General features: G+C 39.5%; 1 protein-coding gene across 1 annotated transcript; it reads left to right on the top strand.

Annotated features, from left to right (window-relative positions):
- The first annotated feature begins 1,075 nt into the window (after positions 1-1,075).
- On the top strand, positions 1,076-17,812 carry ccdc40 (coiled-coil domain 40 molecular ruler complex subunit). The gene is made up of 19 exons (XM_085410742.1): positions 1,076-1,131; positions 2,715-2,854; positions 3,252-3,345; positions 3,462-3,577; positions 3,755-3,838; positions 4,582-4,801; positions 5,426-5,583; positions 5,695-5,817; positions 7,796-7,917; positions 8,183-8,426; positions 8,528-8,710; positions 9,309-9,554; positions 11,718-11,931; positions 12,034-12,203; positions 12,293-12,384; positions 12,838-12,952; positions 15,471-15,659; positions 15,742-15,900; positions 16,297-17,812. The coding sequence occupies exons 2-19, from the start codon at positions 2,726-2,728 to the stop codon at positions 16,534-16,536; spliced, it is 2,898 nt and encodes a 965-aa protein (XP_085266868.1). The 5' UTR covers positions 1,076-1,131; positions 2,715-2,725; the 3' UTR covers positions 16,537-17,812.
- The last annotated feature ends 5,725 nt before the right edge of the window (positions 17,813-23,537 follow it).

The following is a 23,537-nucleotide window of genomic DNA, read 5'->3' as shown; positions in this document are numbered from 1 at the left end:
TGCACATATTAAACAAATATGTAGGACTGTTTTCTTCCATTTGCACAGCATCACTAAATTTAGAAATATTCTGTTTTAGAGTGATGCTGAAAAACTAGTTCATGCATTTATTACTTCTAGGCTGGACTACTGTAATTCGTTATGATCATAACTGACAGGAAGTGGAATTGATTCACTGAACACTTCTTCCCTATTCCTTTCTTTTCTCCTTCTGGCAATTTTATTTATACAAGACATTTTATACATGAGACTGAATGTGTACGGAAACTGAAGGCATTAAAGACAGAACAAAGCAAAACAACAACACTTATTGACCTGTGTGAACAAAAAGGTTTTGAGTCTGTTTTTGATCTCAAGTCAGCAGGCTGCTTGTTCCAGAAAACTGAAAGCACCCTCAACAGACTGAGATTTGATTCTGAGAACAGTTAAAAGACCCAGTCTGGGTTTTTGACAGTCAGCAAGTCAGAGACATACTGGGTGGCCAAACCATTGAGAGATTTGTGAACTAATAGAAGAATGTGTATATATAGCACTGGGAGCCAGTGAAGTAACTTCAAAACTAAGTTAATGAGGTCAAATTTCCATCTACCTGTACGGATTCTGCCTGCTGCATTTTGAATAAGCCAGAGATGTTGTGCTGATGATTTGGTCCTTCAAATAGAGTGCTGCAATAATATAACCAACTTAAACCCATGAATGAGATGAATGCATCTCATAGTCAGTTTGAGACAGGAATTTTATAGTCCTAGATATAACCTTTAAGTGATAGAAAGCAGTATTTAAACCGTATTTATGTGATTATCAAAACAAAGATCACTGCCCAAAATGAGGCCATAAATTGCATCTAAATATTTGTCTACTCTCTTACAGGCTCCTCCAGCCCTCTCACAGTTGTTGGCTGGAGATAAAATGTTACCACAGCATTAAGAAATTAGCTTTGAACATGTCAGTAACTCCTAGAAATGACTTTTATTCTGTAAGCGGTCGTAAATAAGCGCGTACATCCTACGTGCTACCTGTGTGTTAAAACGCCACAGCGACTGATGTCTGACTGAGACTGCGCAGACGCCAGCTACGGAAGTTTACGGTTGCCTAGTAACCTTTATCGACTGTACCCGTAACGCTACCGTGGTAAGTTGTATCCTAAATGCAAAATTAAATTATATCATTGGTACGATATAGTACGATGGTATTGGTACGCAAACTCTAAATTGTTCTTTTGACTATTAAAGCGCCAAAGTCAGGTTGACAGTTATTATACTGTGATCCTCACAAACCCTCTCTATTGTTGAAGGACTTAGCGCGAAGCTAGCAAGAATACAGAAACATAGCTAATTTTAAATACAAGGAAGGTATTTGTTACCCATAAGCCCAGCCCGGAAATCTTCAGATTTCCACTTGATATTTTATTCATTTTCAAGTAGGCTCAGAAAAACTTGAATATATAAGGTGAGTTCTGGTCAACACATGAAATTGTAAAAATCAATAATGAGTGCAATGTATTTACTAATTTAATTTCATTGTGTATAATGAAAAACGGCAAATGGCCTGTATTTGTATAGCGCTTTTACTTAGTCCCTAAGGACCCCAAAGCGCTTTACACTACATTCAGTCATCCACCCATTCACACACACACATACACACACTGGTGATGGCAAGCTACATTGTAGCCACAGCTGCCCTGGGGCGCACTGAAAGAGATAATGATTGTTTCTGATCATTATTATTTATTAATTACGAAGGACCCACCCTGATTCCATAGGTTAGGGAAGCAGACCTATATGGACCTTAGTGGAAGGGCAACACACAACAATATGACCTCTGTTTTGCACTCATTTAAGTGTAAGAAACCGTAGGACACTGTATTTTTTATATCCAAAACTCATTGAGCAGTCTTATATAACATTTCCACAATTCAAAGGTAAAATAGGCTGCAAAATCTAGACTGATGCTATTTTGACAAATAATTTGACCATGAGGGAGCGTGGACATAGAAAAAACTCGACCCCTGTGTACCTGTAGATGTGATAATGCTGGTGCAGAAGTGTATTATCCAATGCTAACTAGAAATTTCTGAGTTTAATATTAGATTAAACCATTTAAGAGTCAAAACTTGACTCCAACACAGCCCTCAAAGAGTAAGTCATGAGTGTGTAAGTCATGGGGTGTCGAAAGCAGCACTCAAGTTCAGCAGAACTAAAACTGAACAACCACCTGAACAAGTATCAACTAGAATATAATTTTTCAGTTTCAAGAGAGAAGATTTAACACTGTGGAAAAACCCTGAAACCTGATTAAAAGATTTCATAGATATTGTTTAGCCAAAAGACTCCAGACATCCACTTCCAAATTTTGTTTCTTTAAGAATGACTGGACTACTGTTTGGCAGTTTTGCATTTATAATTGAGAGAACACCACAGCCCATTAAATCAAAACCCAAGATGGCAGGCAGGACATCTGTTATAGAAGTGAAACATGTCATATGACATCTGAGAAAAGAAAACATGTTCAGAATCTTCAAACGTGGCAATAGCTGACTAATAAAAAAGGGATTAGCGCCACAAGTTAAAATATTTGCTCTTATATTTTCAGCATTGCTAAGAAAAAAGTCGGAAAATTTCTCAAAAGCCCTCTCTCTCTCACCATTAGCCTTTGACCTTTGGGGCAAATACACATATTAGTCACCTGGAGAAAATATAAATCTTCATGTGAAGTTTTAGGTCCAATGCAGAACCCAGGAGATGATGATGGAAGGGAGGAAAGCTCCCCCCGAAATGAGACAGATCCCAACCTGCATCATGGAAGTGACGACGCTGAAGAAGACATTGGAGCGACTGCCTCACATTACAAAGAGGTTTGATATGTGTATCTGCTGTGGTTTTGTTTCCTTACTTTGTTGCTATTTTAGCAACAGGTCATTGAACACTGATGCAGTTTGGATGTTTGGTCAGGTGCTGTGCTGCTGCACTCACAGTCTTAACTGTTGGATGCACAAAATATTGCAGTAGTGTTAGTCATTTGGCTCAAATGGAATCAGCAGTTTGGACTCTCATGACAGGATCCATTCTTAAAGAAGTGTGTCCTCCTTCTTTGCAAATTTACATTTTGCAAAACCACTCACTCAGCCAGTTTGGCCCCTTTGGTGGGCAGGTTCATGTTTGACATCTTCAGTCTAACAGTTCTCAATGTTTAAATCACAGCAGCTATTAAGGAGCTCTATTCATGCTTCATGTTTGTCTCCGGACTCACAGGCTCAGTCACTGCCACAGCCAGAGAGCCCTGCTGCCCAGCGTTACCATGACCTCACTGTAGTGGATGAAAACTTCCCTGCGGCCACAAATTTAAGTAAGTCCCACATTAATCCTCTGTGGGATTTACTTCTATATATTCTATAGCAATATGTACCCTTTTTACATGATTATTTATTTTTTGGTTAAATGATGCCTTTCACTGTATTTCAGTGCAAGAGGATATTGCTCAGATGGCTCACCGTTCACACACATCGGAGGAGATGGAGGATCATGAGCCACTGCCAGAAGATGAGGAAGAGGAGTTGATCATTCTTGATCCTGAGCATGTTTGTAGCTTCACCTTTAATCTTTACACGACCAGTGTGTTTACTAAATAATGAATCGATTTTTGTCTTAGTGCTCATCAGAAAGAAAATTGAATTATGATGGATGTGAAGCATTAATACTACATATCTTTGTCTTCCACTGGGACGTTACTGATACTATATTTAATCTGTTGGCAGCCCGTGGTCAGAAGACAACAAGCTGCTCTGACAATCCAGCTTAGAAAACAGCTGGAGAGGATTAACCATACACTGAGGGAAAAGGTCGGCCACTTCTCTGACCAAAAACTTTCTCCATCTTTGCTCAGTTAATACACTGATTCACACATGCAGGAGCAAACAAGCTAGTTTCTATACAAACAAATGCAACTTTTCTATTTAAATGCCCAGAAGATGGTGCTGTAGAACTGTATGGCAACTGCAGAACACTTCACATCTTCTGTATTACATACGACAGGTGTTTAGGAAAGATGCAACACCCACAAACTGTTTACCTTTCCAAGAAAAACACTTGTTGCAGGGTTAAGGTGTGAGGCCTTCATCACTCAAATGGGTAATGATGACAAACACAATATATTAAATGTCATGTATGGTATATATAGCGAATATTGATTTATAGTACAGTATATTTCATATGTAATGAGTTGAAATTTAAAGCACTTTGTATAAAACATTTTAAGAGTTCCCCTCATTATCTGAATATGTTCACATAATGGGTTCACATAATGTTCACATAATGACTAATGTTTGAAGGTCACAGATTTATTTTTAAAATGTCCCCAAAAGGGTTACAATGTTGGAAATAAGTTACAAATACAATAAAATCTTTTTCAGTTCCAGTTCCAACCGGCAACCACTAATAAGTAGAACCAGTACTTTTATACCAGGCTTTGTCCTGGATGAAGGAAAGCCATTTTAGTACCCAACATAAAAGCATGTATAAAGTCGGTTATCGTCTAGAATTATTGATTTTTCTGTGATTTCTAACTGCTCTCCTCCTCCATCAGCATGCAGTTGCGAAGGATGATGCTAGCCACAATCAGGAATTAGGTGTGGAGGTCTTCAGGATTCAGGAGCATCTGGTCAGACAGCAGAACAGGCTGCATGACCTCCATGAGACCAAGACACAAGCCGAAACCAAACACCAGCAGGTTCTGAACCAGCTGGAGGAGATAAAGAGTCAACATTCGAGCATGACCAGAAAGGTCTGCGAAGCCAGAGCCAATGGTGAGCCTGGACTGTCATTTAGAGGTTGTGTCTTTGTGCTGATCCAGGATTAGTTTTGATTTTATATGACTCTTGATGTCTGTCCCAATGACCACATTACAATTATGTTGTTTTTTTTTTTTAAAGAGAACTTTATTGCTACTATTATCCTCCATCCAAATCAAGCTTCATTCTCTGTTTGGGGTTGTTTTCCACTGTGAGTTCACTCGTACTACTTATGATTGTTACTCAGCCTGCAGTAAAATAAAATAAAATGCTGTAAAATTCAATTACATTAGGATTCCACTTTATGCAACTTCTTTATATTCACCCCTTAGGTTTACACGTTTCAGCCAGAAAGCTGGAGCTTTAAGATCAACTATTTTTTATGCATTTGGCTTTATGTTAGTATAAGTGAGAATCTGATGGATGTGAAACCCTAAAAGTTCAATGGCGCAAGTTAAGAAGTTAAAATAAATGTAAACAGATTTTATAATTTTTTAATCTTTCCCTTTTAAAAGCAGCCTTTGTTGGGCCTATGTAATACTGTTTGAGCAACAGAAAGGCAACATCTGTATCTGTTCATGTTTCTGAAATTGTGATTCGAGCCATTATGTTTATGCTCTCTCCTCTGTCCTCCCTCAGAGTCCCAGCTACAGGCGCAGTTAGACAGCATGACACAGTATCTCATCTTCATCCAAGGAGTCAGTGAAGGTCTGCGCTCTGAAGTCAAAACCATGAATAACGCTAGACGCAAAGCGAGAGCTGAGAAGACCCAGGCAGAAGACCAGAAATTAAAGCAGGTAGACACTCACATGTAAATTATTACGATTTGATTGTATTTGTCAATATATACACTATCTGGTATATCAACATAATTTTAACTAAGCGAAAATACTCATCTGTTACATCAGGATTTATATGTGGAGCGACTAACAAAGGAGTTGGACAGGCTGACGCAGCAGATAGCCATGTATGAGTCCAAAACCAGTGCTCATGCAGAGGAGACACAGACAGCCAAAGAGGCTCTCTCAGAGGTAACTGCTGTGCCGTAAAAGGTTATATGCTGCATCTTTACATGAAGAGATGAGCACTTTATCCCTGCAGCTTGAACAAGAATTAGTTGCCCACCAGACCTTTTTTTGGACATAAAAGCAAAATAGTGAGCTAGTGAGATAAGGTGCTAGTTAGTATTGGGTGATTTCACTATTAAAAGTGTCAACTTTCATATTACCCATAGCAAATAAATATTTCATTGATGTGAATATTGCTTTTATATCGATTAGTAAAACTGAAAACATTAAAACAATAGCCCAGTTCATTTATCCAGTGATTGATTGAGTGAAAATTTTCCTTGATATATGGATTCACATTCAAGTACTTGCATTTAGGTATCTAGACATGGACAAGACAACCTGCTGGAGTTCAAACTGTGCATCAGAACAGGTCTCTTAAAGGTGATTTAAGTGACCTTGAACGTGGCATGGTTGTTGGAGCACATGAGACAGTCTTTTTTTTAAACTGCTGATATACTGCACAACCAGGAGAAAATATTCTTTGAGCAGCAGTTGTCTGAGACAAATTGTTTGATGCCACAGATCAGAGGATAATGGCCAGACTGTCATGTTTCGGCTGTGTGCAGGCAGGAGACGACCCAAATGCAAACTCACGGGGAGTAAACTCGAAAGCACAGCTTTATTGCTGGGAAACAGGCGATACGACAATACGAAACTAAACTGGGAAAAACTAATTATAATATGCACAAGAAGACACAGCGAGAATCACACACAGCTATGAGGGACGACGCGACATGGAACAGAGGGTGATTCTGACATAAATATACAGAAGGTAATGAGTGAGGTGGGAACATATGGGAGCACAGCTGAGGACAATTACGCATAACAAGACAGGGAGGATACGGAACTGAAAATACTAACCCAAGGTGCAGACCTTAAACGTAACACAGGAAGAACACAGAGACACAGACAGGAGGGGAGAGAGAGCACGGAGAGAGGACTGACATCATGGGCAGGGGAAACATGGGACAAAACACGAGGGGAAACAACGCACAGGAGCTCAGAATTATATAAACACAAATATACAGAGGGAGACGTAGGAGCAATTACACAAGGAAATCTGACAACCAATAGCTAAACATAACAACCTAGGGACTAAAACGTTAAACTAACAAGGTGGACTCAAACCATAATACAAAATAACAAAACACAAAAATTCAAACCGCTGGGTCATAAGACCCAGGATCATGACACAGACTTCTTTGAGCTGATAGGAAGACAACAGTAAGCCAAATAAACACTTGCTAGAACCAAAGTATGCAGAAAGAGCACCTCTGAATGCATGATTTGAAGCAGATGGGATACAACTGCAGAAAATCACTAAGGGTGAATCTCCCTTCAGATAAGAACAGGAAGTGGAGGCAATTCACACAGTATCAGCTGTTCAGGATGGTGCTGGTGTAATGGTGTGGGGGATATTTTATTGGCACACCTTTGATCCTTCAGTATCGACTGAGCACTGATGAAATACCACACCTACCTGACTCTTGTTGGTGCTCATTCCTTTATGACCACAACCACATATTACCCATCTTCTAACGGCTACTTCCAACAGGATGTTGAACCATGTCACAAAACTCAGAACATCTCAAACTGGACTCTTGACCATGACAATGAGTTCACTATAGCCAGCAGTCACCACATCTCCGTCCAACAGAGCATCTGTGAATCTGTGCCACAATTTAAAAAAAGGCTGTTTTGAAGGCAAGTTTGTCCAACCTGAACTACCTGTAACTGATGAAGTGGCTGGTGGGTGTATCTTACTAGTTGATTTAATGATGTAAATGGATACAGTCAACACAAAAATATTTGGATGAGAGAAAAAGACAAACAGGTTATGTTTTTGTCTAAGTTTACTAACTCATGAATGAAATAAGAATTCTCTGATTATGGCAGTCATCAAACAACATCAGTCATTCATTTTTACATCTTTGTGCAGGCTGAGATGGAGATGGAGTCACTGTTGGTGGCCCGTAAACAGCTGCTGCAGCAGTGGAGCAGCTGCCTCATGGGGTTGAGGAGACGAGACGAGGCCTTCGGTGCGATGCAGGAAGTCATCCGGTGAGACTGATGGATGTGGGAAGCTGTTTCTGATTCATGTCCTACTGAGTAAACGTTAAAGGTGCTAATGCGCTTCAAGTGTACATGTAACAAATGATGACAGTGCTCTAAACATAGAAACATAGTCTATAGAAAATGACAGATGTCTATAAAAAAAATTTTTTTAGAACACTCAATGATAATATTAACCCTTATTTGATTTTTTATTCAAAAGTAACACAGAACAAAAAGTGAGCAGCCATTCATTTTTTTCTGTTCTTCTCAGTGAAACCAAGCACCAGGTGATCTTGCTGGACAAGGACATTGATGGCTACAAGAAGTCCATCAATGCAGAGCAGGAGCAAAATGAGATACTGACACTGCAGCTGAATTGGTCTCAAATGGACTGCACCACTACCAGAAAGCTCATCAGTGACAAGCAGGCTCAGCAAGAGGCCCTGCAGGCCCACTACAGCACATTCCTCCTCACTCTGCAGGAGACAGAGCGAACCCTCGCTAGACTCTCAAAGGTCAGTGTTTGGCCAGAGAGCAGTCGTGGTACAAGGTTAGAAACATTACATTGCCTGATTTTGTTTTTGTCTTTTTTTAATCTCACCCTTAATTTCTCCAGGAATTTGGGTCACTCCAGGCTCAAGTGAACGATCAGAGTAAGCAGCTGGAGAAAGAGAGTTCTGCACGGCTGGAGCTGGAAAACAACATCATGAGCTCCATGCAGCATAAGCTCCTCCACAACAACGCTGCCAAGTACTCCCAACTGCTCACTGAGAAGATATCCAGACTCAAAAAAGAGAAGGTAACTAAAAGCAGGAAAGTATTGAAAATGCTTAGACTGTCATAACACTCTTATGATAACACTCTTCAGACCATTCACACTAAATCCCCTTTCTTTGATATCTCTAGTATTATCATAAGAGTGTTATTCACTATACCCTACATATTGTCCAGGTCTTTGGCTTGGGCTTGTTTTAGTGAAAGACACACTCCAGCAGTATCACGTTATAGATAAAGAAAGAGAGAGAATTCACAAGCAACTGATGAAGTCTTTTGGTTTGAAATGACAGAATAATGCAAATAACAACAGCTCTACAGGATTAGTAACAGTAGTAGTAGTAGTAACAGGTGTTAAATAAGTACATGTATAAAGGTTAATGTACACTATAGAGCCATAGAGATTTGAATGCAATTTATTCATATTGTCAAATTAGCTTTATTCAATTTCAGTATTATTATTTTACTAGTTTTAACATTTTTTGTTCATGCTTTTACGTGACAGGATTACATTTTTCATTTTGATTCCTAGCTTTTTTTCTTTGTAAAATGTGTAGAGAATAAAACAAATATGTGAAGATATTAGATTTATGTGCTTCTCATCATTCCTTTCCCCCCTTTAGATGTACCAGTTGAAGCAGTCAGAGGAGGAGGTGTTGGTGGTGAAGCTGGAGAGCCAGCTGGTCAGCCAGCGAGTGGACAGCCTGGCCCTGACTCAGGAGGCCCTTGATCAGGAGATCACAAAGTACAACAAGTTAATCACAGCCATTGAGGCTAAGCTTACTTCATCTGTTAGAGTCATCGAGCAGAAGCAGTCAACGATCATCGGATACAACACGAAGATTTCTCAAATAGCGGCCACCACTGGGGTGAGTGGCTGTGGGGAAGCTGTGGTTTCTTGTTACTAAGATCATAAATAAATACAATAGAATACAATGCAATTTTATATATATAGCACATTGAAAACCAGGGGGTACACCAAAGTGCTTCACAGTAAGGAATAACGGTAAATAATTGCACTGAACAGTAAGTGATTAAAACAAGGTCAAATAGAGAAAACAGAGAAACAAACAAACACAGTAGTAAGTAAGGATAGGGAGAAATCATGATTATCCAGAGAAATGAGTAGCGATACAGCAATTAAGGAGCGGTGAGAATTAGTGAGTTGGAAAAGCCAGGTTGAATAGGTAAGTTTTCAAGCATGCTTTAAAGTATTGGATGGAGTCAGAGGCATGAATGCTAGCAGGAAGACTATTCCAGAGGTTTGATGCTACAGAGGCAAAAGCACGATCACTCCTAGTCTTCAGACGGTGCCTGGGCTGGGCCAGAAGTAACTGACCAGATGATCGTAAAGAATGGCTGAGAGCATAGAGACTGAGAAGGTCGATGAGATAGTCATGGGCAAGGTTGTTTAGGCATTTCAAAGTAAGCATCCATCCATTTTCTTCCACTTATCCGGAGCCGGGTCACGGGGGCAGCAGCCCAAGCAGAGAAACCCAGACCTCCCTCCAAGGCCAACACCAAGGCATTCCCAGGCCAGCCGAGAGATATAATATCTCCAGCGTGTCCTGGGTCTGCCCCCGGACCTCCTCCCCGTGGGACATGCCTGGAAAACCTCACCCAGGAGGCGCCCAGGAGGCATCCTTGTCAGATGCCCGAACCACCTCAACTGGCTCCTTTCGATGTGGAGGAGCAGCGGCTCTACTCTGAGCCCCTCTCAAATGCCGAACTTCTCACCCTATCTCTAAGGGAGAGGCCAGCCACCCTTCGGAGGAAGCCCATTTCTGCCGCTTGTATTCGCGATCTCGTTCTTTCGGTCACTACTCCTCACCTTGTGAGGGTAGGGGCGTAGATCAACCGATAAATTGAGAGCTTTGCTTTTACACTCAGCTCTCTCTTCACCACAACAGACCGGTACAGCGTGCGTATCGCTTCAGCCGCTGCACCAATTGTCTGTCGATCTCACACTCCATTCCAAGGTGAGCTGGAGGCCATCACCCGATGAAGCCAACAGGACCACATCATCTGCAAAAAGCAGAGATGAAATCCTGAGACCACCCAAGTGAAAGCCTTCCAGCACTTGGCTATGCCTAGAAATTCTGTCCATAAAAATTATGAACAGAATCGGTGACAAAGGGCAGCCCTGTCGGAGCCCATCACCCACCAGGAACGAGTCCGACTTATTGCCGGCTATGCGGACCAAGCTGTTGCATCGGTTGTATAAGGACTGAATGACCCGTAGCAATGGGACAGACACCCCATAGGTGTCTATGGGGTGTCTGTCCAGCACCGCCCACAGGACCCCTCGAGGGATGTGGTCGAATGCCTTCTCCAAGTCCACAAAACACATGCAGACTGGTTGGGCAAACTCCCATGCACCCTCAAGTATTCTCGAGAGGATAAAGAGCTGTTCCACAACCAGCACGAAAACCGCATTGTTCCTCCTGTATCCAAGGTTCGACTAACGGACAGACTCTCCTCTCCAGCACCCTGGCATAGACTCTCCCAGGGAGGATGAGGAGTGTGAGGCAAGTAAGCAGCAGAACTTTAAAATCAATACGAAATTTAATAAGCAGCCAGTGTAAGTCAGAGAGCACTGGAATAATAGAGGCAAACTTTCTAGTTCCGGTTGCGAGACGAGCCGCAGCATTCTGAACGAGCTGTAATCGTTGTAGGTGAGCAAGTTGGAGTCCAGAGTAGAGCGAGTTACAATAATCTAATCTGGAGGTCACAAAGGCATGTATCAGTTTTTTAACCAATTAAGGGCAGAATCCTTGATGCCTATAACATGTTCTAGAAGATCATTGAAAACCCTCAGCAATGCCGTTTCTGTGCTGTGGTTTCAGTGCCAATAACATCGAACCCATCCTTTAAAATCCGGGATGGAAGGAAATCGTGAGCCAAGTTCAAACTTCTCAATTGATCAATTATGCTTTTAAAAGTAGAAAGTGAATGAAAATAATTTAGTGTCATTTTGAATTCTTTTCAAAAACGAGGCTGCCAGCTTTAATTTATTTTTCCTGCATTTGCAGCATGATGACCTCGGTCCTCTGCACATCAAGATACAGTCAATAATAGCTCAGATTGAGGAGCTGGCAGCAAATATAAAGAGCGACCAGCAGCTTTGGATGAAGCGACAGGGGATTCTGATGGGACTGACCCAAATGATAGAAGCCAACAGCAAGGAGCTGCTCAAACTGCAGGCAGAGTACACAGGATGGCAACAGACGAAACTCTACTTTGAGAGTATGCAGGACGCACATGCTGCATACTCCGTCCAAGTCACAACCTGTATGCTACTATGCTACTATCTCCACTTCATTCTCACACCAACTCTAACCCTTTCAGGTCAGATAGAATCAGAGCACCGCGAGGAGGCTGAGCTGGAGAAGAGCTCAAAGATGCTGAAGCGTGATCAGCTGAAGCTCAACATGCTGCTCAGCAAGAAAGGACAACTGAGCCAGGCTCTGCAGCAGGAAAACGCCGTGATGGAGACAGATTTCATTCACAGACTTAAGGCATGACAGGCGGGTTTCGTCATTTTATATTTTCTTCTTTTCTTCTGTTTTATATTAATATATAACTTTATGTAAAATTATGTGACCAGGATGCAGAGAGGGAGGCCGTTAAGATGCAGATGAAAGTCGAGAAGACGCAGGAGGAAAAGGAGAGGCTCCTCAACAGTCTGGTGGAAGCTGAGTCAGTCACTTTCTTTTTGTCCTTGTTTCTTCTGACTTAAACATATTCAATTTATTTATTATTGAGTTGATTTGCTAATTTGCTTAAATCTCTTAAATCTCTCTCTCAACTCTTAAGTCCTACTACTTATTCATGCATCTTTCAGGATCTTACAAAGCTTCAAACAACCCATTGACTATTAAATTAGTTGTCGGTGATTTTGATAGTCGACGTAATCGTGACTAGTCGACTAATCTTTTAAATTTCAACCCAGCTCCATGTAACTCAAATGCCTCTAACTCGAAACATATTCATAGTATGAAGGTAAAATTTTGCAGGGCTTCATTAAATATGCAGAGTTATTTCCGGAAGAATCACATACTCAGAGAAACACTTTGATTTTTAATGGAATAGTGTACTTTGTTCTGCATGTGTGTGTATTTTCTCTTTTTCTTTGGCACGTGTGGCATACAGGCGGCAAATCATGCTGTGGGAGAAGAAGACACAGCTTGTAAAAGAGATGCGTTCAGCTATGGATGTGGGGCAGGGAGAAAGCCACACAATGAAAGCTGAAATACATCGTATGGAGGTAAACACAGTACGATTACAGACAGACTATAAGGCTGATTTGCCATCTACATTTTAGCCTTAGCCTGCCATGTGCAAATGTGCTGTTTATGTACAATGCATAAACACATAAGAGTGGGATATGCTTTATTTGAAATGCATTCGATCACTTTGACCCTTGAATTAATTTTTTGGGAAAATTCACTGTTTATTGAACCTTTTGACAATTTATTTTATTAAATAAATATAAGTTTGCTAATATAAGTTTTAATTTGCATCCAGCAATTTTTTTTTATAATTTATTGCTTACAAATGTATTGTGCAATGTTTTTTTAGTTTTCAAGGGAAAAAGCCTCAAAAGTTCATGTATCAGGCATGAAGTTCAGCAAATTTTCCAATTTACAACTTAAAGAATAGAAACAACATGTGGATATGACTTTACAGCATCAGTAGTGGTGTAACGATTCTCCTAACCCACAATTCAGTCTCAGTTCTTCTTTAGATGGAATAAATATTAAAAGCTCAATTATATGATCAGAAATGAATAATGAATGAATAGTAAACATAGTCTTATTCGTTTCCAGTTTACTCATTACCTGAACAATCTTTAACATTAAAATGATTTCATCAGCAGGATCTAATTAAGCATTAACTGCTCAACATGGGTATCACTGTAAAGGAAGATTGAACTATATTGTGGACACTTTTATCAGTCATAGTTTCAAGGCTGTTAAACCTCTGAGCAAGGGTAATTTTATATATAAGGAGTTTCCATCAAAAAAAGGTATCTGAGACAAAAAAGGGCTCCAGGTCCAATTGGATGTGAAAACTAACAGCTCAGTCTTTTTATTTCTCGTACCTCCTCGGGGAAAAAATTATCTCAAGCTCTTCCAAACTCACAGTTATGTTATTTTCTCTATAGAAGCAGATAAATCTGTCAGCTTGGTGTCTGATTACAGCACATAATACTGATATATTCAGATTATATTCAGAATATAAATCAGTGCCTGCTTGTAAGAGACAAGGTGACGGAAAATATGAAAGCCGCAAAAATACATCTTATTGAAGCTTTTTGTAAATGTGTTAGATCTTATGGCTCATTTGCTTTCTCATTATGAACTACTGATGCATACAACGTATAACTGCAAAATTAAAGTATAGACACTTTAACTCAGTGCAAACTCAGTTTTGAAAGGACTAACACTGGGATCACATTAGGAGGCAGATTTGTTCAAATATTTTTAATAGACCCAACAAATACAAATATTTTTGATTGTATTGCTCCTTTTTGCCTTCAGAACTGCTTCAATTTTTTGAATCTAGAAACATTTGTCAGAGTCTTTGGTTCACATCAACATGATAGGATCACACAGGTGCTGCAGATTTGCCAGCTGCACATCTATGATCCCGTTCTACCACAACCCAAAGGTGCTCTTTTAGATTAAATCTGTAGATGCTGTTTGAGGGTAGTGAACTCACTGTTGTGTTCAAAGTCATTTAAATCACATTTCTTTCCCATTCTGATGCTTGATTTGGACTTCAATTCAATTCAATTTTACTTATATAGCGCCAAATCACAACAACAGTCGCCTCAAGGCGCTTTATATTGTACAGTAGATCGTACAATACTAGATACAGAGAAAAACCCAACAAACAACGAATTCAATTCTGGATTTAACAGGAAGCCAATGAAGGGAAGCCAATACAGGATAAATATGCTCACTCTTTCTTGTCCCTGTCAGTACTCTTGCTGCAGCATTTTGGATTAGCTGAAGGCTTTTCAGCGAGTTTTTAGGACTTCTGATAATAATGAATTGCAGTAGTCCAGCCTAGAAGTAATAAATGCATGAACTAGTTTTTCAGCGTCACTCTGAGACAGGATATTTCTAACTTTAGAGATGTTGCGCAAATGGAAGAAAGCATTCTTACATATTTGTTTAATATGTGCGCCCATCCAGGTCTTAACTAATTGGTGTGTGTTATCTGGCTTCATGGACAGATAGAGCTGTGTGTCATCTGCATAGCAGTAAAAATGTATGCTATGTCTTCTAATGATACTGCCTAGGGGAAGCATGTATAATGTAAACAGAATTGGTCCTAATTCATTTGAAAGCATCAGGCTTTCAAATGAATTAAAAGTCTGTCTAGGTCTTTCGTTGATTAATAGGCTGTTGTGATAAATTGCTGCCACACCGCCCCCTCGGCCTGTGCTTCGAGATTTCTGGTAGTTAGAATGACTCAGGGGTGCTGATTCATTAAAACTAACATAATCATCCTGCTGCAACCAGGTTTCTGTAAGGCAGAGTAAATCGATTTGTTGATCAATTATTAAGTCATGTACTAACAGAGACTTGGAGGAGAGAGACTTAATATTTAATAATCCACATTTCACTGTTTTACTCTTTGGTTTAGATTTATAGATATTTTTAAAATTGTCTTGAAAGTCGTAAAACTAAGTTGTAAGAATGCTGGATAACAATTTGCTCTTAGGGTGATTAATGTTTGTGAATTCTACCCAAAGTGTGTTTGTGTCTGTGCAGGTGCGACTCAGCCAGCTAATGAGGCAACGGGAATGCCTGCTGAGGGAAAGCGAAGCAACAGTGGCGAGAAGGGAAACCATCGTCTTGCGCAAGGAGGCCATGATGAGGAACTCCCTCAAACAGGCTACACAGGGTGACCTGAGCCTCTCTATACAGGGCCTACAGCGCAAGATCCGGGAAGCACACAAGGTAAAAGAGGCTGACGGAACATTAATTCATTTGTGCTTGGAGCAGGTTGAGCATTTATCTTACATGCAGGATTTGTCTTCAGCAAGTGGTAGAGTATGAGCAGGTGACTGGGGAGCTACAAAAACAGAAGGAGAGTTTGAGAGACAGGATCACACAGAGGAAGACTCATCTCACAGAACTGTGCAGCACCAGTTACATCCTCGACTCTGACTTTGTTAATCTTCAGGATACCAAAGAAAGGGTAAGGGTCACAGACTGTGAATGTGAATATGTGATTGTACTTTAAAATTGTTATTCTTCTGAATTGCACTGGGTTGCATGTACAGTGAGGGTGTGATCCACTTTTCATTGGCTTCTAATCCGATGCACTCTTCATTGTTAAAGGAACAATGATACCCGGTATGTGTCAATACAAATGTCTAATGGGAAGTGAAACTGTTACCATTGCACAACTTAATGAAGGTGTGGTGAGAATGTTTAACTTGGTTTTTTTTGGGTCACGTACACAGAACTTGCTCATCACAGTTTCCACTCTTGGAAAATACTCACACTTATCCGACCTATCAGGAATAAAATATAACTACTCATTGTTTGATTAATATGTCATTACTCTGTCATTATCGCTCCCTCTCTCTAGAACCTAGGACACCTAGTGGCTCTGCAGAGTCGGGCCAAGAGGTTGCGTACAGTGTGTGAAGGCAGCTATCGAGCACTGTCCACCCCCGAATCCGTGGAAGCCGCCCTGCAGAGGCAGACGGACCGCTTGCATGCCATCAGCACCATCTTGCACCGCGTATGTGAGGAGTTCCCCCAACATCAGGGGGCGCTCCGCAGGCTGTCACGAGCACTGTCTGAACATGCACAGGCTGTGGAATAGGAAACATCCCAAAGTCAGGAAAAGATGACGTGACAGTGCGCGCTGGAAGGACAATGCACAGGAATGACATGTGAGTGAAAAAAGGGAAAGCTTAGATAAGTAACAGCCAGGGAAGGATGACAACTTGTTCACATTGATGTGTGGTTTCGTTGATGCATTGAAATGTTGTTTGTGAAAAAATTTAAGAAATAAAAGGTAATGAAGTTTCTAATCTCAAAGTTAATTATGTGGCCCACTGAATTGTGTTAAAGTTGACCCCAAGGGCTTTTTAGACTGGCACATTTAAATTCCGGGTCTCCAAAAAGCCAGTTACAAAATACCTGAAAATCAAAAAGATGTTTTTTGTTGTATTAACTAATTATTGTGGAAAGTAAAAATCACAGTACTTTGGTGATCATTAAAATATGTCCTGAATTTACAAATTGATGACGATTCATCTGATAATCCATGACACACTGCTCTGCCCTACATAAGCTGCCTTTATAGGTTCAAAGTGTCTGCATTGGTATTGGCAACATTTGCAGCATCGTACAGCAGTAACTTACAAACAGAAGGTTTGAACAGCAGATGAGTGAAGTGTCTATGCTCACAAACTTCCATATTGGAGATATCTACTCACACACAAAAACTGAAGCCTGGCAGTGATTAGTTTTACATACACCATCCTCAGCCATGTTTAACATTAGCATTCACCAGTGTGTCACAAATATACAGTAATGTGCAAATATCTTAAAGCCACCAATTAGTTCTTTATGTTTTGCTATGAAAAATAGGTGCAGGTATATTGTTAAAAGATACATAAGTAAATCTAAGTATATAAGGCAAAGTCAAAGTTTATAGAGTTCTGATGTTGTTGAAACACAATATTTGGTGTGACCAGTTTTATTCTTCAGCTCAGCTTGAACTCTCTTAGATGAGATTTCTTTTAAGTAGACTTCAGTATTGTTCTCCAGGCTGTCCTGGTCACAAATCTAAACTTTTGATTACAGACAAACTGGTTTGAAAGCAAACTTACATCACTTATAGACTTACAGTAATAGCTCTCTGTTGTTTCCTGTATTCATAGTTTCATCTTCTATTGTTGAAATTGATGGATCGAGGATTTCTAACTATTTCTGAAGTCTTTGACCTCTAAAACCCACAAAGAATTCCGATTGAGCAACCTTGGAAACAGCTTCCATTCACTGTGTCATAACAGTTGTATTTAGCTCATTTCCTTCTCTTCTTCATTAAACCTTTAACTTTACATTTACAGTTTTGCAGATATTTTGTCAAACATGTGTTCCACATTACATAATAATATTAATCTGAATATATAAATCTCTGTTGTGTATTTTTTTTTTCATTCTTCAGTTCTGCTTGCTTTCATACTGGAGAAATTATAAAAATGTTATATACTTCAAACAGTGTTCAGTAACTCAAAACCAAGAAACAGTAAAAGTACACTCATCACCAGGGAGTGAACTGCCTTTGTTCAGCTCAGTCCTGGAAGAAATTCTTGCATTTTGTTGTAGCAGTCAACTTCATCAGGCTAAGGCAGCCACGTTAATGCTTTCAGCGACGGTAAAGTGGAATCTTTAACACAATTCTGAAAAACCAGTGATCGAGCCTTTTCACTCGCAAATTGTGGAATGATCTCCTGCCCAGCCCCCTTGTTACCTCTTTTTAAAATATATCTTAAAACTCTTTTTTATTCTTTGGCTTTTAAATCCGAATGAGAGTGGTGTACTCTTAGCTTTTATTTACAGTAGTATTTTTATCACTGTTGTTGTTGCTGATTTTTTGTGTAGTGTTTTGGTGATTTGTATAGCACTTTGTCAAAATTGTGTTTTTTAAAAAAGTGCTTTATAACTAAACACTATGTATCATAAAACATCGCATAACTATTAGATTGGATTTCACTTAAAAATATTTATTTTAAAATAGCCTGATATTCCACAGTCACACCTTTTTATATAATATTTTTCATACTGCCGTGGTAATGTGTTGATCAAATGGAAAACGTGCCACTTTACACGGTACACATGCCCTAAAGTACACAAAACGCTATATTATCAGTACTTGGTGTGACATGACGCAAGCTTATTTTGGTTTTCTATTGTCAGTAGTACACATGCTTTGTTTTTTTTCTCATTCCTTATCAGTTGATGTCAAAGATCAGTTGAAGATGGCACAAAACCGTAGTAGGGACAGAACTGTCACGTACCATCTGGAGTGACAGAGCAGAGAAAAGAACCTAAAGTCAGGTTAGCACCAGCCTTGTAATGTTGCAATGCTGTGAAACCTGCTGCTCAAATAGCAGACTCTTGCAAAGCACATGGAAAACCTTATAGTATTTCACCATCACACTGTTATAGCACAGGCTTAGCAAAACATGCAACTGATACAGAGAATTCAATTTCCTTGTAAATGATGTGTCCGCTCAGACACACCCAAATGACACTAGCTAAACTAAAAGGGAGAAAGCTTTTACATGACCTGCAGTATAAGTGGTGATTTTATCCATGAATGTTTAAAGAAAGTACACGAGTCTCCTCATGACAATTTCAAGCAGTTTTGTTATTTAGGTTTTAATGCAGAAATTTATTTTATTCTGTTTTATCTTCTGGCAGCTTCATTTTATTTTGCCACTTTACGTACTGAGCTACCAATGAGGACAAAATTACTAGCACGCCCCCCAATAACATTTTTGTCGAATCTTTCCTAAGTGCTTTTTTAATAGAGCAAGACATTTTCAACATAGCATTTCTAAACATGCTAGTTTTCTTTAGAAATGCAGATTGGACCTGTTCAGATTTTCATCACAATAATAGATTTATTTCAGAAAAATTACCATGGTCACTATTATTAGTCACGGAAAAACTGAGCTTTGTATCGAGCCATAATACAAACCACTGCTGTGCAATGATGTGCTTTTACTTTGTGGCACTCAGACTTTGTAAATCAAGTTAAAACTGAGGGTTATACACAGTATAAAAACTTCAGCATGGGTTTGAGTATACAGAGGACTTCAGTGTCTGCAAAGCGCTCAGGTCTTATGGCTGCAGAAAAAGCCCATATCATGAGCCCTGACGGTTGGTATATAAGGTGTTTGTTCTGATATGCTGTGTTTAGTTTCTGGCAAATGTGATTCTGTGCATTATTCCACTTGGTTTTGGTCTGTCCAAAGGACATTGTTTCAGAAGTCTTGTGGTTTTTTCAAATGCAACTTTGCAAACCCAAGCCATGCTGCTATGTATTTTGAGAAGAGGCTTTCTCCTGGCAACCTTTCCAGACAGTCTTTACTTGATCATTCTAGCTCTAATTGTACTGTCATTAACTTTAACACCTAACAGTTCACATTAATAATGATCAGTCCATCATGTCAATTTTATTAATAGCTCCTGACTGCTACTAATCCTTAATTCTTATAGAAGCAGTAGAGTATGATTAGTTTTTCACAGGCCTGTTTCTGCATCACGGTGTGATATTTCATGGTGTATACTTCATCTGAGGTTGCATTTGCCGAATTTTAAGGCGTGCTAAGGACCAGATTACATTCGGTGTACTATAACTGTTACCAACCCTGATTGGAGTGTTTGGTAGATTATCTCTCTACTGTCAAAGGTAAAAAAAAAAACCTAAAATAAAACAAAATCAGAGACCAGTCCTAACAAAGAACAACCTCAAAGACCACAAATCAAGACAAAGAAAGAACACAAAATATTCATGGCAAAAAAAAGTGAACAACTGAAATGAGGAAGCTTAATTTGAAGGTCATTTCTGTAACTCTGGATTTCAAAAAGGCAAATCACCTCTAAAAATACTTCCAGGAGGAAGAGATGGGGCATTATTTATCCACATGCCACAACCTGACGGGCAATGAATGACCTAAAGCACAGAACATGCAAACATCCACATGCACATGCATCCAGTTTGATACAACTTTTCCAAGTATTATGCAAAATTTTCAAAATGTATAAAAAGATCATATTTTGATGATTACTATTTATGGAAACTTTCACGTTGGTAACACCAGACTGATTGGATTGATGCCACTGATCAAAGATATTTTCATGATTGTCACATTTCAGCAGCCAGTGTGTGCCAACAGTTAGCTGCAATGTTTTCAAGCAACTTAAAGAAGTCCAGACGCTTTTCTTTGCAAGCTCCTTTGACTACGATGACCTGGATGACTGAGAACCTTCACAGACTTAGAAAGATAGTGCTGCATAGCTACTGCTCATCACACTTGCAAACCTCACTGGAACTTCTTTTTCTCCAGAAAACCGTTGTTAATATGTAAACTGCAATTACTTGTTGAGCTTTTACTGTTAATGTGTATAGTTATTAACCCCAATCCCAACTCTAACCTTAACTCTATCCCAGGGAATCAGAATACCGCTTCTTTCAGATTGTTCTCTTGCGAATCAGGGAACAAATACAATAATGATTCTGACTGACACACATCAAGGACTATCAATTTTTTATTGGTCTAAAATTAGAGTTAATGTAAAATTAACACCCATAATCACTCAGCTGAATTCAATTCAGTTTTATTTGTATACCACCAAATCAATTCAATTTTATGTAAAGACCCTACAATAATAGATAAACATCAAAACACCATGAAAAATTCCTAATCTGAAATGATCTCACTACCATCCTTTTACACCTCGAAGCTGGCCGTGCTTTAGGAGGCTTTGTTGGTAATAATAGTCATTATCTTCCTGTATAAATCGTTGGTTGTTACAATAAAAAGTGTCAGTTAAATATATCATATAGGAGACACACACAGTGATATTTGAGAAGTGAAATGAAGTTTATTGGATTTACAGAAAGTGTGCAATAATTGTTTAAACAAAATCAGGCAGGTGCATAAATTTGGGCACTGTTGTCATTTTATTGATTCCAAAACCTTTAGAACTAATTATTGGAACTCAAATTGGCTTGGTAAGCTCAGTGACCCCTGACCTACATACACAGGTGAATCCAATAATGTGGAAGAGTATTTAATGGTGTCAATTGTAAGTTTCTCTCCTCTTTTAATTTTCTCTGAAGAGTAGCAACATGGGGGTCTCAAAACAACTCTCAAATGAGCTGAAGACAAAGATTGTTTAGGGGAAGGATACAGAAAGCTGTCTCAGAAATTTAAGCCATCTGTTTCCACAGTTAGGAACATGTTGAGAAAATGGAAGACCACAGGCTCAGTTCAAGTTAAGGCTCGAAGTGGCAGACCAAGAAATCTCGGATAGACAGAAGCGACGACTGGTGAGAACAGTCAGTCAACCCACAGACCAGCACCAAAGACCTACAACATCATCTTGCAGCAGATGGAGTCACTGTGCATCGTTCAACCATCGTTTGGCGCACTTTACACAAGGAGATGCTGCATGCGAGAGTGATGCAGAGGAAGCCTTTTCCACCCACAGCACAAACAGAGCCGCTTGAGGTTTGCTAAAGCACATTTGGACAAGCCAGCTTCATTCTGGAATAAGGTGCTGTGGACTGATGAAACTAAAATTGAGCTATTTGGGCATAACAAGGGGCGTTATGCATGGAGGAAAAAGAACACAGCATTCCAAGAAAAACACCTGCTACCTACAGTAAAATATGGTGGTGGTTCCATCATGCTGTGGGGCTGTGTGGCCAGTGCTGGGACTGGGAATCTTGTCAAAGTTGAGGTACACATGGATTCCACTCAGTATCAGCAGATTCTGGAACCCAATGTCCAGGAATCAGTGACAAAGCTGAAGCTGCACCGGGGCTGGATCTTTCAACAAGACAACGACCCAAAACACTGCTCAAAATCCACTAAGGCATTCGTGCAGAGGAACAAGTACAACGTTGTAACAACCAACGATTTATACAGGAAAATAATGACTATTAACAAGATTGCCCAAACTTTTGCATCCCACTTTATTAATGATTAGTTTCAAAATTACAAATGGTCTTTATGGACAACCACATAGCCCATTTTTTTCTTTTCCTTCTTACAGTTCGAAATGTGGGAGTTGGACAGAGGTTTTTTTCCTCCACATCTTCTTTTATTATACTTTTGTTTGTCTTGTATATTATTATGCATCTTCTAAGGGGAAATTCCTAGTATTGAGCCGTCCCCATGGTGTTACGTGATGTGCGAGATAAACAAACTGTGCATTGTTGACAGAAGCCGGTTGGGTTACTGAGCACTGGATCGTGTACTGTAGAGAGCAGGGCTTTTGAGTTTTGCAGAAAGACAGGCAAGAGGATATTTTGTTAACTGTCTTGTCAAGGGGTAGTGAACTTGTGGACTGGACATCTGCGACACACTTATTTCTCGCTCACAATAAGAAGACTTTTGCCGTTTAAAATTGCATCTGGTTAAATCAAGGGAAAACCAAGCTCATGTTATTCTCAAATGGCAAAGACTTGTTCGCTATGTCTCCTAAGATTAAAACTATAATGATCTAGGGATCATTATAGATCAGAATTTGTCATTTAAAACTCACATTCAAAGGCTTGTGTCGAAATTAAAACTAAAATTAAGTTACTTTTTTAGAAATCAATCCTGTTTCTCCTTCCAAGTGAGAAAACACTTGCTTCGTGCAAGTTTTTTTACCTTTATTGGATTATGGTGACCTGCTTTTTATGAATGCACCTGCCCACTACCTAAAGAGGTTGGATACTGTCTACCATTGTGCTTTACGTTTTATTACTGGCTATAGAAATCGTGTACATCATCGTTCTTTGTATGCTGCTGCTAAATGTCCATCTTTGCATATTTGCAGACTCTCCCATTGGTTGGTCTTATTTATGTATTTACATGTGTAAAAACCACAACCAACCACAGCCTTCATTCTCACAATTTCATACAATTGATTGTCCCAAAAATCATAAAAGGACTGGGGGGAAAGCTTTTAAATACGCTGCCCCTGCTTCCTGGAATAATCTGCAGAAGGAACTGAAATTATCCGAATTGGTTACATCAATTAGAGATTACGTTCATCTTAAAGGAATGAGAGAATAACTCTTTTACTCAG

The sequence above is a fragment of the Rhamphochromis longiceps genome, linkage group LG6 (assembly GCF_057381845.1).
Source record: "Rhamphochromis longiceps isolate RC_006_pf linkage group LG6, R_longiceps_female_GT1.1, whole genome shotgun sequence".
NCBI lineage: Eukaryota > Metazoa > Chordata > Actinopteri > Cichliformes > Cichlidae > Rhamphochromis > Rhamphochromis longiceps.
The sequence above is the reverse complement of the archived record's forward strand: the minus strand, read 5'-3'. Positions and strand labels throughout refer to the sequence as shown.